Source organism: Acomys minous (assembly GCF_964271855.1).
Source record: "Acomys minous genome assembly, chromosome: 9".
NCBI classification, from domain to species: domain Eukaryota; kingdom Metazoa; phylum Chordata; class Mammalia; order Rodentia; family Muridae; genus Acomys; species Acomys minous.
In genome coordinates, this window is record NC_140490.1 from 31,588,115 (window position 1) to 31,604,744 (window position 16,630).

Consider the following 16,630-nt stretch of genomic DNA (forward strand, 5'->3'; position numbering starts at 1 on the left):
AGGCTGGCTGCCCTCTTGTACCACCTCTGCTGACCCCCTCCTCTTGTCAGCAGGCCTAGTTTTACCTTTGCATGGTGTTGCTCCACCTACAGTGGCTCATTCGGCCTCCCAGCAGAAAAGCCATTGGTCTCGCTTAAGCCTCCAGCCTCACCCATGTCTGCTGATGCTCAAGGACAGGAGTCAGCTAGACAATATTCCCAGCAGGTATGGGTCAGGTGCCTGTTCTCAACTATGTCATGATGTCCTGCCCTGGGATGACTTTGCCCTGCTCATCTCATTCACAACTCAAGTGCCACTACAGACAGGAATCAGGGACAATGACCTTGTTGTTCACCATTATTGCTAGGCCTGTCCCACAGGTGCTCAATTACCTGGGCTTGTGCGCTCACGCTCTCTCTCTCTCTCTCTCTCTCTCTCTCTCTCTCTCTCTCTCTCTCTCTCTCTCTCTCTCTCTGTGTGTGTGTGTGTGTGTGTGTGTGTGTGTGTGTGTGTTTGTGTGTATTATGTGTGTGCATGTGTGCATTATGTGTGTGCATGTGTGCATGCACACCCATGCCTGAGTGTATGTATGTACACCACATACATGAAGGGCCCACAGAAGTCAGAGAGGGATTTGATCCACTGGCATTCTATTAACAGGTGGCTATGAGCTGTAGTACAGGTCCTTAGGTAGTTGGAACTGAATCTACGTCCTCTGCAAGAGCAGTAAGTGCTCATAACCACTGAGCCAACTCTCCAGCCCCATAATTATGTTTCTAAATAGAGAAGAAAGACAAAAGGTCTGAAGGTGCAGACCAGTGATAGCGTGCTGGCCTACCATGCACCGGCCATGACTGATCCCTAGTCCTACGGGAGAATACATTTGCAAACATCACACATCAACATTCGGTGTCCTCGCATCACATCACTTACTACAGAAAGAAGAGGTTCCATTTTTAAAGATTGTTTTTATTATTTGTAATTATGCATGAGGGGTTAATGCACACATGAGTGCAAGTGCTGTCGGAGACTTGATGCTTTGGCTCCCCTGGAGCTGGAGCTGGAGCTGCAGCCTGTTGTGGGTGCGGGAACCAAACTCTAATCCGCTGCAGAAGCAGCGCGTGCTTTAACCATTGTGCCATCTCTCCACCTCCCCTAAGGGAGAATATGTTTTATTTCTTTTCGGCATTAGAATTGAGCATAGCACTTCAAGCATGCTGGGTAAAAGTTCTACAGCTGAGCAATACCTCCAGCCCTCCTTTTAGCTTCGGAGGAAGATTCTCAGTAAGTTGCCCATGCTCCTACCTCAGCCTCACAAGTAATTGGGATTACAAACCTGTACTACCAGGCCAGTTCCCCAGCCCCATAGACAACCCCAGCCAGAAATATCCTATAGCAAGAAAGCAAACTCAGGAAAAAGTTACCAGTCACCACGCTTTCCACAGTGAAGGATGCACTAGACACTTGATTTGCATAATACACAAAGGGTAGAACCCCTCCAACGACCTTATAACTCCCAAAAAATCTTATAAATAATTTAGTTAAAGATGAGGAAAATAAATCGAAAGAAACCAAACGTCTGGGCTGGGGATGTGGTTCAGCTGATAGAATTCCCGCTTGAAGAGGGCCGTGGATTCAAGCCCCAGCAGCACTCACATGCCTAGGAGATAGACGATCAGGAGTTCAAGGTCATCTTCACCTACTTTATAGGTTCAAGGCAAGCTTGGGCTCCACGAGATCCTTCCCACCTCCCAAAAAAAGAAAGGGAAGAAAAAAGAAAAAGAAAGTAAAGCTCTTGAGTAAGATACCATAGCTGGTAAGTAGGCTCCCGAAAACTAGTTTTATACTCCAGAAGGAAAAAAATCCAGAACCCACCTTATCTCCAGCCAAGGCCAACTAACTCCCTTGGCCTGGTCCCTCCAGGGCTGGTGATTTGGAACCCACAGCCCACATCATGTGATACAGAGGGTCATGAAAGGCACAATAGTCAAAGCCAAAACCGGTTCTCAAATTACTGAAAAAGCTGGGTGTGGCAGCATATGCCTACAGTGCCAGCACTCACGCAAGTGGAGGCTGAGGCTGGAGGATCACACGCTTGGCTACCAGGCAAGATCCAATCTCAACAACAAAGCAGATCTCAAGTTACAAACTGGTGGCTAAAGTAAAAAATGGCCCCCAAAGGTCCAGAAGCATTCACTTCCTCTGCCTGCAGATCCAGATGTAACACTCCCAGCTCCTTCTCCAGCACCCTGTCTGGATGCATGCGACCATTATTCCCACCATGATGATAATGGACTAACCTTCTCAACTGTAAGCCAGCCTCAGTTAAACTGTCATCCTTTAGAAGAGTTGCTGTGGTCATGGTGTCTCTTCACAGCAACAGTAACCCTAACTAAGACACAAACCCAATCAATTTACCGTTATGTACGTCATATACACAATTTACATGGCTCACCAACAAGAAAGGTAGACTGTTTCTATCCCCATAATTAAATAAAGCCCCATACTGATTGCATCACCTCCTCTTTCAACCATGGCTAAGGCAGCGAGCCCTCTCTAAAAAGCATAAAAGGCCACTCTCTAAAAAGCATAAAAAGACTGTCTGGAGGGACTGGGCACTCCGCTCAGTTGGGGAAGCACTTGCCTTCCAGGCCAGAAAGTCAGGAGCCTGATCCCCAAAATTCAAATACACAAGCTTGTGAACTTAGTAATGATGCGGAGGGGGAGTCAGGGGGCTCCCTGCGGCTCCCTGGCCTGTTCTAGTAGGCAAGCTGCAGGCTAAAGAGAGACCTTGTCTCAAAAAAAAAGGTAGACAATACCTAAGGACCAGCACCAAAGGGTGACCACATACACACACACACACACACACATACACACACACACACACACACACACACACACACACACACACACACACGTACACACCACCCACAAATACACACAAAATAACTAAACAAACTTTTTTAACAGAAAAGATCTTGAAAGACAACTTTATTTTCTCACTCATCTGTGCTCTGCTTGTATGCCTCATAAGATGCTAATGCTGTGTCCTTTACCCAAATTCATCCAGATAAATCTACTTACTGATTTAAAGGTGCTGTAGTCTTTATGAGGCAGTCACATGGGAAGCCAGACAGCTCTTAGATTCACACAGTAACAGATAGGAATTCCTCAAAAGTACATATTCACGCCTGATCCAGCAACCTGCCTCCCTGCTCGTCAGAAACATAGTATCACAGGCCCAAAATAAGAGCACTTGTCCTATTTTCTCTGAGGAAGTGTTACATATTCCATGAACTGTGCTTTCATTTCTTCTTTTTTGGTTGTTAGATTTCAGCAGCCAACTGTGTCACTTTGCTACTCCCCCAAAATAGCTCAACTGAGTAGTTTAAAATCACATTTTGTTGTTGGCCAGAAAACTGCAGTGCTCTGCTGACTCCGGCCTGCAGAACTAGGACGAGAGAGCAGGAGCTATAGTTGGCATGGTGTCTCCTGCATGCCCTGCAAGTCCAAGTCTGTGAAACGGAGACGGGCATGTTGAAGTGCAACACAGATGCAAATACCACAATACCACTGCTGGCTCCTCCTTAGTCCACCCCACCAAAAACCCAAAAAGACAGTCACAGAGCAAGAATGTGTCTGTCTGACACATAAACATGACAACCTAAGTTTGGGTCCCCAGCACTGACATGAAAAGCCTGACACAGTGGCACAAATCTGTAATTCCGATTCTGGTGAGGCCAAATCAGGAGGCTCACTGGGGCTTGTCGGCCAGCCAGTCTAGCCAAACAGGTGAGACCCATGTTCCCTGAGAGACCCTGTCTTAAATTACAAAGGATAGAAGAGGACACTCAACATCAACATTTGCCCCCCTCGGGGTGCAAGACCAAGCCACTCCTTGGACCTAAGGATCAGGAAGATTGCTATTTCAGGCCCGTAGGGGGTTGAGAAAGCAGAGTGTGGAGAGAGACCATCTTAGATGTCAACAGGCAGAATGCTTGCCCCTCACGCTGCCCTCCCTGCCTCCTCATCCTCCACGGCAAAGCCAAACAGAAATCTTGTTAAACATGTTCATATCAAAGAAAGCAGGCACTCAGGAGGCAGAGGCAAGCAGATCTCTGTAAGTTTGAGGCCAGCCTGGTCTACAAAGTGAGTCCAAGTCAGCCAAGGATACACAGAGAAACCTGCCTCGGAAAACTGAAAAAATAAAAATAAAAAATAAAAAAATAAAAAGTCAAAGAAAGCAGGCCTGTTACTAAACAGCCACCCTTGCCTGGCCCACTCTTTGCATACGCTCCTATCCAAACTCCTTCACATACATAAGAGAAACACGGTTCATTTGCTGGGTGAGTATTTACCCATGCGCAGAGCTAAAGCCTTGAGCGCACTCCCCTCACACTTCATAAAGACAGGTACCAGTGTTCTTCCCTCCCTCAAGCAGGGAGAGAGGCGGGAGGCATAGAGAAAGAAAAGAACTCATCTGTGGCACCACAGCTTGCAGTGCAGAGGCAGGTTGGCCGTAGAGGATGAATTCCTACTGACATCTCTAGATCCCTGTATAGCACTCAAAGGCAGCCTAGTTTAGGGAATAACAACAACAACAACAACAACAAATCATGAACAAGTTCCAGGCTCCTAGAAGAGCTCCCCCTGTCTCTGTGCCCTTAACAGTGCAGTGGCTCTCAGGAAACTGACAGAGGAGAGAGCTGTTTGAGTTGCCTCCTACACCTGACCCCAAGAACAGCAGGTGTACCCCAGTTCCAAAAGCGAAGGTAGGCACGTACACTGTGCAGTTAGCAGGTGTCCTACTCTTCCATCAAAGGAGCATTGTCTGAATAATTTTCAGTATTAGTCCTATCAAGTGCAATTGCCATAAAACCCTCAAGCTTCCACAGGCCTGGAGGCATCTTACATCAAAATGAATTTTTTTTTTTTCATTTCTAGTAAGCATTTTGCTACAAATGATACCAAGTAAAATGGCCCCTCCAAGGCTGGGTGTCCCTAAAGGATGGGCAACCCTGCAGCTACTTCGAGCTGCACTGCCCAGCCATCATAGAAAAGGAAAAAGCTCTGTCTCATTCACAGCTGGGCATTGTGTTGCAGAGGTAGGTGGATCATTATGAGTTCTAGGCCAGTCTGGTCTACATATGAGTTCTAAGCCAGCCAGAGTTATATAGTAAGTCCTTTCCATCCATGGAATGAACAAACCAAGACTCTGTTACACACACACACACACACACACACACACACACACACACACACCAGGGTCTATTTAGTATAAAGTAGCATCAACATTGCTGTGTAACTATGGATGACCTTGAAAATCTCTTCTCTCCCTCTCTCTCCCTCCCCTCTCTCTCTCTCTCTCTCTCTCTCTCTCACACACACACACACACACACATATACACACAGACTCACACACACAGAGACTCACACACACACTACCTGGACCTCCCAAGTGGTACTTCACCCAGTTTATACATGCATGTTGGGGTCCAACCCAGAGCCACATTCCCAGCCCACCTAGGTCTTTTCTCAATGTGTAATCCATCTACTCTTGCTACAAGATGCTTATCCTCTAAGGCAATTAATACCTGTCTAGTCCTGAGAATTTGGAACCAAAGAATTAAAAAAAAAAAAAATGAGAAAAAGGGTTGGAATAAATTTTGAAAAAACACTTACCTTTTTTTAAATTTCTTTTTTCAGTACTAGGGATCAAACCCAAAGCCACAGTGAAATGCTTTTTTATTTACAGTGGGTCATCTTTTTTATGACAACACCACATAAGTGTAATACCAAAAATAATTAAAAATAAAGTTGATAACATGTTTTGTTTTGTTTTGTTTACAAAGAGACACTTGATTTTATGGGCACAGAGAACTGTCACGGCTTCCCATGAAGTCCCCAGCAGGCAATATAGCTGCTCTCATTTCTGAGACTGGGAACAAGAGCCCTGTTTTGTTTTGCTTTGCTTTGCTTTGCTTTGCGACAGGGTTTCTCTGTATTATAGCCCTGGCTGTCTGGAACTCACTTTGGAGACCAGGCTGGGCTCAAATTCATGGAGACATACCTGCCTCTGCTTCCCAAGTGCTGGAAGCCTGTGATCATTAATCCAGTCAATGCATCCTGCAGATCTAGAATAGCCAACATTAACATAAGACGCTCCCACTTAGTGCTGAGCCAAGCCCAGTGACCAATGCCAAGCTCCACTCTCCTTAGAACAACTTCCACTGCAAGCTCCTCCCTCTCCTGCACATGGCTACTACCTTGTCAAAGAGCAAGGGCAGAGGGAGAACTGAGTGCAAAGAACTTCTTCCTTGGCTTTGCTATATGAGTAGAAACACATGCTCTTTATTCTCTGCTCAAGCAGAGACAGAATTCAAGGACCAGTGATAGCACTCAGCACCCAAGAGTGGTCAACCAGGAACCAAAGTAGACCACAGGCTGACTAGATGGCATCACCACTGTAGATGGAACTGATGCCCTTAGATCTTCCAATAAAGCTTCAAGTTAGAAATACAAGAGCTGTGGCCCAAGATGCAAGTGTTAATACACACACCTGTCGTCTGCACCTTGTATTACATTGCCCACAGGCTACCATTAAATCACTGGACAGAAACACAGAATAAAAGGTGCCCAGAATAAAAGCACGCCTTCTTCTTAACCACGGAAGGAATGTGTTACAGACCAGCCCACCTACTTGGCTCGGTGACCTTTCCTAAGCAGACAAAGGCTCTGGTGGGTGCCAGGCAGTTTCTGTGGCTAAAGAGACGGTGGCAGGAACACGGGGAATGCAGGGAGAAGAAGCGACACCAGGTGCTATATGGCACAAACATTCCTTTCCGTAAGCGTGTGGGTATAGGTGATTGTAATGTGAACTCAGGAGCCACAGACACGTTAAATCTGTTTTGTTTTGTTTTGTGGTTGGTTTAGTTTTTTTTTCTCCTGTTTTCTATTTGCTTTTCCTCACAGCATTAAGTCATCAATATTCCCTGGACAGCTTCGTGTAAGAAACACAGTCTCTGCTTCAGTGTATACGGTGCTCTCAAACCCCTACGCTAAATCCCCCTCCTTCAGGGCAACCAACCTTTTTTCTTTCCAAGATATTTTTTTTATTTCAGAAAGAGTCAGGTATCCCTTCGCGTATTTATGCCTGCTTGTCCACGTGCCTCTTTGTATTCGGATTCTAACTTCAGCAGTCCTCACAGTAAGCAATGTCCAGAAGGGGACATGGAAGGTGTCAAAGGTTAAAGAAGTCTTCTTTCTCACAAGAAACACTTGGGGAGGAGTGAAAAAAAAAAAAAAAACCTTTCAAATCTCATGCAGCTTCTGAGAGAAAGACTAAGAGCGTGCAAACTCTACTCCTGCCCCTGCCTCAGGAGGTCCCAGAGACAGCCTCCGAGGTGCCCCAGTCGCATCTATGATAACTGTGGAAGCCTGTTGCTTGCCCAGCCAGCACTCGCTGGACAGCAGATGAGGATCACACACAGTTCTGCCACATCTAGGCCAAAAGTAGTCGGGCCTCTGCTTCTGAAGTACTCCAACAGCAGCCTGCTGGCTGTAATGTCATCGCAACTCAGAACATCAGAATCAATGAAAATTACTCTGAGGGCCAAAAGAAGAAAAGAAATTGGTTTCTGTGGTTCTGTGCGAACAGCTAAACAACGCAAAATAGATTGTGTGGGGGACAAAACTTAACCTTTTTAAGCAAGTGATTCAGTTCTCAATGCCTAGGGATAAAAGGCAAACATTCAAATCAACCACACTCAAAATTTTATTTAAAGCCCTATGCTGACACTGAGCTTGTAACCCCAGTACTCTTGAAGACAGGAGGATCAGGGTTCCAAGTTCTACCTCAGCCTAGCTCAGGTTAGAGGCCAGCCTGAGCTAGATAAGACTTCTTCTCCCCCCCATTCCCCCCCAAAAAAGAACAGTGTTATGGAGGTTGAGGGTACAGACGGAAACACTGACAACTGTTGGGACGTCAGAGGAAATATCTAAGAATCCACTATGTGTCTGTCGCATGTCTTCCCCATACTAATGTTTTAGATTTAGAAAAATGCAAAGTGCCCACTGTCCTGTTTGACAATACTTCCCCTCAGCGCTTGGAAGACATCATTTGTAGCACCAGCTGTGGCAGGGATCCCACACCCGCCACTGCACTGTTCAGAGCTTAAAAAACCCTGCTTCCGACCGCTGGAAAACACCCAAGCCCTAGCTGTTTCCACAGGCCTCCCTAAACCACAGCAACTGGGTTCTGATGAGGAACTGGGGGGCTCACATGCCAGCTGAGAAGTTGGTAGGATTCTAAAAACAAACAAACAATATAATCAACACGATTGAAAACCAAAAGCTAAAATCGTTAGCTAAAACACACACACACACACACACACACAAACACACACACATTTCTGAAGCTGTGGCAACCAGAAGTGCCGGGTCCCAAAGCGAACGACTGTCCCCAAGGGTTTTCCAGCCTACCACGGGCGGCAGCATCGAGCTGTGGGCACCGCCTAGCGTCAGGATGTCTTAGACCCCCAGCCTGGCCACCTGGACGCTTGCGCCCCGACCCCTTCCTATGCAGGTGGTTGAAACCGTCTAGTGGAGGCAGGAGCTTGACTAGTGGCTCTGGGGCGCCCCCTGAGGTCCAGCAGCACCTCACCACCCTCGGGAAAACGTGAAGCCAGCATCTCCCAAGACTATGACTTTTTAACTTTGCCTGACTCCAAAAGCTATCTTAGCAGCGCCTCTTACAAGAGCCCCTCGGCTCCCGGGTGAGGGAAAGAGCTACTTACTTGGAAGCCTGGGCTGGGACAGAAAATGAGGAAAAAACTGAAACTGACCAAGCCTCGGCAAGGAGGCATCCCTAGCGATCCCATACTGGGTTTGCAAGCTTCCTCAGACACCAGAGGGGGAAAAAAATCATTGTAGAAAACATTGGCTACAGCCTGGAGAGGTCAGCCAGAAAGGAACTGCAAATTTTTGTTTTTGCAAGGCTGCCTCCCACCACCCCTATTAAAAAGTGACCCTTACTCACTCAACTGAGGGCGCACCGGAGCGCACTCAGCTGGCAAGTCCCTGACAAACGGGGTTGGGGCTTATCTAGGCAAAGCTAATGATAAAAAAACAACAAATGCTACTAATGGTCTCTAAGGGAGAGGCGTGCTGATTCTCATGAGAGACGCACCTCGGCTTCTAATTCCATAGAGGCAGCACCCTAGTGGGCAAACCCCAGGCCTTCTAGTGAGTAGGCACGCATACCCTCGCGGGAGCTCTATTGACAGCTCCGGAGACAGGAGGACGCTCTGAGGATAAGGATCCCAAGAACCCGCAGTGTTTCGTCCACTGCCCCTCTCGACCACCCTCAAACCTTCAAAGAAGGGACCACTCAATGCCAGTCCCCTTAGAGCAGATCCCCGGGGGACAGTAAGGGTCCTCGCTCCTGGCTCCTGGGTGGATGACCGGGTTGGGGGTACCGGCTGCACCAAAACCCCGCGCTCCGGCAGCCAGAACACAACCTGCTATTAACCAGTGAAAACGGAAACACTGTGGCACGTTTCTTTTTCTTGATTAGAATAACCGCCGCCTCCAAATATTCCAGAACAGGCGGATGAGAAAGCAAAAAAAACAAAAAACAAAACAAAAACCCGGGTGTTCTGCCCTTAGGAGATCGAGGAAAGAAAAGCAAATCGCGCCCTCTCCCACCCCTTTCCCTGATCCAGGACAGAAGACGTGGCCTTTACCCAAAGAGGAGCTGAGCAGCTTAAGGGAGGCTTGGAGCTGCAGCCCTCGGACGCAGCAAAAGAGGAAGGCGGCTGGCTTCTGCCCTAACCCAGGTTGCGGGGGGGGGGGGGGGTTGCTGAGGGCTAGGAGTGGAGGGTAGCCGAGCTGCACACCGCTACGTGCAGTGATTTAGGATTGTCGTCAGTGGCCAATATTGTTCCAGCCTTAACCTGGCTAGAAAATGAGCGGGTCTGGGTTTCTCTCGCAGGCACATTCAGCCTGCAAAAAGGGCAAAGATGAAGGGAGGGAGGGCACGCCAGACAGCAAAAAAAAATCTGCCCGGACGCCAAAAGCAACCCAGCTGCCGACCCGTGCCCTGCACTTGGACCCTGGCAGCCCAGCCCAGGAGAGTGGGACAGAAAGGAGCCGCGAGCCCAGAGAGGCACCGATCTTGCCCTAACTCCAGGCTCAATGTCCCCTGCCTTCCCGCAGTCCCCAGGCCCCCGCGTCCGGGGAGCTGCCTCGCGCCAGCACTGAGGCGTAGCCCGAACCTCAGCCCTGAGCGAGGCTGAAAAGAGACCGCCCCGGCCCCGGCCCCGGCCCCGGCCCTGGCCCTGGCGACCAGAACGCCGGCTGCTCCCCACATCCTGACTCCTCTGCAGCCAGCCTCCGCCTTCCATCCCCCAAACATCGCCCCCTCACAAAGGGTCGGAGGGATGCAAAGTGAGCCCCCGTTATGAGCTCTTTCTATGATCGCTGGAGCAACGGGAGCACCCCAGATTACTCAAACCAACAGAGCATCCTTCCCACAGCCAGTCTCCCCAGACACCCTGCAACTCTAACCCTCCCGATCGGCAAAGCAAGTCGCCTTCCCCCGCGCCGACTCCAGCTGCTCCAAGCTTCCCAAGCCACAGTCGGAGCAGATCACTGATACCCCAATCCTCCTTCCAAGCCCGCCACTGCTTCTGCCCTCCCCGACTGCTGGAGCCAATGAAGCAGATCCCTCTTTCCTCCCTGCTAGCCCGACCCCCCTTCACCCTCTCCGCGGTCCCTAGACTGGCGCCCAAGCTCCGCGCCGGGCTACAACTCCGCATACCCCGCGCGCGGGATGGAGCCGCGTCCCATCGGCGGCCCGCACTCACCCGGGAAGCACACCACATAATGGAGCACAGAACTGGTGATTTTCAGGAACAAAATCCACCAACACGGTTCCAGTAACCTCCGCATGTCCGAAAACGCACATCGAAAAGAGAAAAGCAGGGCGGTAAACTTGTTGAATAAGTTCTTGCTTCCGAGCGAGGCTCCGCTAAGCCTGGAGGCTTTCTCGGCTTGCCCGCCACACGGGGCCCCCACGCTCGGCGAACGGTCCTGCAGGAATCCGAGAAGCTGCCAAGCGCTCCCGGGAAAACCTCAAAAAGTGACCGAGAATGCAAAGCCACCCTAGGGACGATCCTCTCGGAGAAGAAGGGCTGCTTTCCGCTCAGACACAATCCAGCCGATAGGGCAGGGCGAGGAGAAGGCGCACGGCGGCAGTACCCGGGGCCGGGGGCAAGCAGGGACCGCGGGTGGTGGCGACTAGCAGTCGAAGAGCCCCAAGTTGAGTCGGCAGCGCAGCGCAGCCCGACAACCGGCGGGCGACGGCGAGGCTGTGCGCGGCGCGGCGCGGCGGCTCCGGGCTTCAGGCGGGCAGCTCCTTCCAGGGCCCCGGCAAGGAAGGAGGCATGTCTGCGAGCGGGGAAAGGGAGGGAAGCGGCGGGGCGGAGCGCAGAGCCCCCCAGAACAGAAACGGCCAGAGAGGAGCAGGGAAACACAAAGGATCTCAGAGGGGCGCCGGGGCGAGGGCGCCTTCAGTCCATGCTCCTGAAAGTTGTGGCTCCGGCGCAGGCTGGGGAGGAACCGAGAGCGCGGGGCTGGAAACTGGCCATGCCTCCATACAGGAAGTAACATGTGAGCATGGATCCTGGCAGAGACTTTAAAGCCGGCGAGCGGGCGAACGAGCGAGCTGGGGGCGCGCGGCGTCGGGGGCGCGCAAGCATGGGCGCGCAGTGACGCGCATCCCCGGGCAGCCGCCGACGGGGGCGCGCGTTGCATTCTCTTAAAGAGGCCGTGCTGGGCTCCCGCTTCCAAGGGCTTGCACTACTCGCCTCTACAGGCGTGCCCAGAGCTGTGAGTGTAGGTTTAGGGGAGCTGGTAACCCTGGCTCTGTCTAAGACAGGAAAGAGACCGGCTGCCTTCTAGGGTCAGCATGGCTTTGCTGCATTTATTTTCGAGCTCTTAAAGACGAAGTGCTCTGCGTGGATTCGGAGAGATCCCTAGCTTGGTTGTAGCTCGTGGATCTGAGACTTGGGGGACGGGGAAAAGGGTGGCCCTGTTGGACTCTGAGGGTGAGGGAGGGGCCTCCAGCTACCTTTTTCAAGGAGAGGGTACTTCCTTATGGTCTCACCACCTTAACTGTGCCTCGGCGGGGTGCACCTCCAGCGCCCCCGTCCTGATGCATTCCCGGGCTAGGAACAAAGCCCAGCGGCCTTTGGACTCAGGTTTCATTGAGATTGGATTTTTTTTTCCTTCCCTTTTTCCAAGCTTCCATTGGTTGGGTCTATGGCTAGGAGATGGGGCGGGAGTGGAAGAAGGGATTGATCTCAGGCTTGCAAAATCCAGCCCCGTCCCACACCCGCTTTCCCCAAGCCAGGAAGGTTTGTAGCGGAGTTTTCTCAACTCTCGGCTTCAGCGAGAAGGTGGCTGCACCTTGGCCTGGTTAGGCAGAGGGCGAAAGAAGCGCGCCTCTCACCCAGGGCAGGGGAAAGCAGCACCCCAGGGCAAGACTAGTTTTCCGGTAGGCACCCTAGGTGGCACGGCTTAAGTAAACTACAAGGAGAGGCTTCTGGGGGAAATGCAAGGACTAGGCTTATCTGTAATGAGTTTTGTCCCTTGGCTCTCACTGAGATCTTTATCGCTTGGGCTTCTCAGCAACGTATTTTTTTTTTCCTCCCACGTTGGTGCTGAAAGTGGGAGAGGCGGGCTTTTTTTTTTTTTTTATCAAATTTGTGATTGCGCCAACGTAATTAGCCATTTGTAATTATTTTTATTTTTTTTTTCTGTCTCTCTTTGAAAACGATATGGACGTATTTTTAAAGTGACCCCTTGCTGTTTCATCCTACGACTTTATGGTCCCACAGCCGAACTACCCAACCGGATGTTCTTTCGGTTTTCAAATAATATACAGATGTTCCCAGAGCCTGAGGCATGATGGATTAGGAAAGCAGTTTCGCACCCACACTTCCAAAGGAAAACCTCTGAAAAGTTATGTTTGGGGTGCCAAACTAGAAAACACCAGGAAGTTCCTGGAGAAGGCTCCCGGCTCTATCATTAGCGGAACCTGGCGAACACCAACCCTGGGCTGGGCAATGAAACCAGACTGTTCGCTTAGGAATTTGGTTCTTCCTAGTGCTGTGGCTCTCCAGGGTCGCTCCTGAATGCTCGTGATGCCCCCCAGTCCTCTTGAGAGCTGTGTTGGAGGGGTGGATACTCGGGTGCCAAGGACACCCGAAAGATGACCCTGGCCTAAGTGACTGCCCCCTACTAGGTGGTTCCGGCTTTAACACCACTCAGTTGGTGGGATTTGAATCACGAGAAGATCAGCGACCTCAGCTGAGCTTTATCTGTGGAATAGCCTTCCTAAGAACTGGCCTTTAGGCAGGGCTGAGTTCTTTCCGTACGCTGCTAGTTCAACATTCGCACTGCACACCCACTCTGAGCTGGTATTTTGAAAAAAAAGCAAAAATGCCGGCCTGTTTCTCTCACCTGGGAAAAGTCGAAGGATGGATAGTTTGAAGACATTAAGTGTGAAAAGCAAAAAAGGGCGTCAGCATCAGACCTGCTCAGCTTGGAGAGTGAGTGACCACGCCCCTTACACTGTGTGAGACCCTTGGGCTAACATTTTACATCATTTTTGGTGTGTCTGGGCGATGCCTGTCCTGGGACCGCAGGCTAAAGTTTACCACAAATTGATATTGAAAGCGCATGTCAAGCTCAATCAGCTCCCCCCAAAAACCTAAATGTTTTATTTAGCTAGACACATATACATAGCCTCTAACCCAGCACTCGGGAAGCTGAGGCAGGAGAATTATAACTTCAAGGCTAGCCTAAGCTTCATAGCAAGACCTTGTCTCAAGGGGGGAGGGGGACGTTTACAAGAGAAATTCATTGTCGTGCTACAATCAAATGCAAAGTAAACACACAAGCCCCTGTTTCAAGTTGCACACACAAAAAAAATGACCTAGAGACACAGCTGCTGGGTTTCCACCTGGTGATTTTGTACTATCTCTCTCAGGTGATACAGGGTTTGCAGAATGCAGTGAGCAGAGCTAGAGGAAGGAAGGACCTTGGCACCATGTTGACCAGTTAAAAACTACCAAGAAAAGCCACTGCTGCTGATAACAAATTCCCCCCAAATGAGGCACATAAACTTGCACACTTATTTTCTCACAGTGTGTGTGAGAGAAGCGGGTGGCTGAGCTCACGTGTTTCCTGGGACTGAACCAAGGTGTAAGCCACTGTGACTCCCTAGAGCTGGAGGGCTCTCCTCCAGTCTCCTCATCACCACAGAGCTCAGGGCCCAGTGGTTACAGGGCTGCAATCCTTGTTTTGTTTGGGCATTTTTTGTTGTTGTTGTTGTTTTGTTTTTTGGGTTTTGTTGTTGTTGTTTTGATTTGGGTTTTGGGTTTTGGGTTTTTGTTTTGTTAGGGGTTTTGTTTTGGTTTTTGGTTTTTAGTTTTTCAAGATAGGATGTCTCTGTGTTAGCCTTGGCTGTCCTGGACTCGCTTTGTAGACCAGGTTGGCCATGAACTCACAGCGATCCACCTGCCTCTGCCTCCCGAGTGCTGGGATTAAAGGTGTGCGCCATCACCGACCGGCTGCAATCTTGTTTCTTACTGGCTATTAGCCAGGGAGTGCTTTCATTCACAGTCCCTCTGAATCGGGTAACCTCCTTCTTCAAAGCCAGAAAAAGAATCCTCTGTTTTGGCCCTAAGTCTTGAGAGGGACTGTCCCACCACTTTTGTACTACAATACAGTCCCATCAAGGGAGTAGCTTTCCTATCAATCGGAAAGTCCCCCATCACTTTCATGAAGAGGGTGAGCATCTTGGAGACCACGTTGGGATCCTGTCTACCATAGTTAGATGACCTAGTGGGAATACCAATGCCTCTTGTCGTATGATGTCTTACAGCACAATAAAACCACTGTAAATAAAATTTAAAAAAAAATAGCCTGACTTGCTGCCACATACCTGGTGGCACGGCTCTCCCAAGGCTGAAGCAGAAGGATCACAAGTTCAAGACTGACCTGGGCCACATGATGAAACCCTGTCCCAGTGTGGTTTCTGTTGCTGTGATAACAACACTGCCCCAAACCAAATGGTTCACTAGCTTACAAATCACAGCGTGTTGGCTCTCGAGGTGGGACACCAAGGCAGGAAGCTGGAGGTAGGACCTGAAGCAGATGCCACGGAGGAGTGCTTCTTGTTGGCTTGCTACTCTCCTGTTTTTGTTTGTTTGTTTTGGTTTGGTTTTGTTTGTTTGTGTGTTTGCTTGCCTGCTTGGTTTTGAGACAGTTTCTCTCTGTAACAGCCCTGGCCATCCTGGAACTAGCTCTTTAGACCTCGAACTCACAAAGTTCTATTTACCTCTGCTTGGGATTAAAGGCATGTGCTACCCCACCCTGCCCAGCTACCTTCCTTGATACAACTCAGGAACACCTGGTGGCACTGCCCAAGGTCAGCTGGGTCCTATAACATCAATCACTAATCAAGAAAATATCTCCCACAGACTTGCCTACAGGCCGATCTTACTTAGGCACTTCCTCAGTTTACCTCCCTCTTCGTGGATGGTCCTAGTTCATGTCAACGTTTTGTCTCACAAAATCAAAGGAGTAAGGGGAAAAGCGAAAGAAAATACTGTAAGGCACAGAAGCATTGAAAACACTTTAGTAACATAGCATAGTGTTTCTCTTGTGCCCCACTAGCCACCTAGGTCCTCGGGTACCCAGCCTGTTCGGTGAGATCACACAACACAACAGTAGTCAAGGAAAAGACCACAATTCCAAGTTCAAAACCAGAAGTAAGGTTTGCACTGAACACTGGTTGCTCTCCTATCATAGCCAGGATATCACAAATCAAACAAGCCTAGAGCAGGGGCAAATTACCTATCCAGACTAATGGGTAGAGGCAATAGCTGTCCACCAGCTTAGCTGGGCTCCCCTGTTGTTTATATTTGCGTAACACAGAGAGTCGTCACTGCCTCGGCTTCCTTGTGTATAACATGGAAAAATAACTGCATCTACTCCTAAACTGAGAGAACGAAAAGGAATTAATATACATAAAGTAGTTAGAGCAGTGCCAGATACCTAATACCCACTTAATAAATGTAAGCTATTACTGTTATCTGGTCACCCAGCAATGCGATAGAGAGGGAACATCTGTTATTTTCTAGCTGCTCAGCTTCCACTTCTAGAAATCCCATCCCAGTTTTCCTTTGTGCAAACCCCCCACCCCAGATGGCTGAAGCGAGTACATGCCTTCCCTCACCACCACTACCCCCACCATGTCCACTTACCCGTGAACACAGACCAGTGCCTAACCTTATCCACAGGAGCACTTCATCCTTCTGGCCTGACTGCCTATGTTTCCAGTTAGCTGGTCCAATTGTGCTCAGAATTCTTGTTGGGACCCAAGTGTGGCACATATCTCTAAGCCTAGTATCTGCGAGATAGCAGAAGTATAACAATTTCCAGGCTATCCTTCACCATGTAGCAAGTTGGAGGCCAGCCTGACCTACATAACGACCTATATTGAAAAAGAAAAAGAAAAGAAAAACGCCTTCTTGGGGCTGGAAAGGTAGCTCAGATGGTAAAGTGTTTGCCACACATGTAT

General features: G+C 49.5%; 1 protein-coding gene across 2 annotated transcripts in view; it reads right to left on the minus strand.

Moving 5' to 3' along the window:
* Positions 1–10,992, minus strand: part of PTPRG (protein tyrosine phosphatase receptor type G) — a 685,241-nt gene extending 674,249 nt beyond the window's left edge. For both annotated transcript variants that reach the window (XM_084795413.1, XM_084795412.1), the window contains exon 1: positions 10,845–10,992. In XM_084795413.1, coding sequence (XP_084651539.1) covers positions 10,845–10,929 — 85 coding nt within the window. In that variant the 5' untranslated portion in view covers positions 10,930–10,992. The remainder of the gene's footprint in view (positions 1–10,844) is intronic.
* Between the last annotated feature and the right edge of the window lie 5,638 nt (positions 10,993–16,630).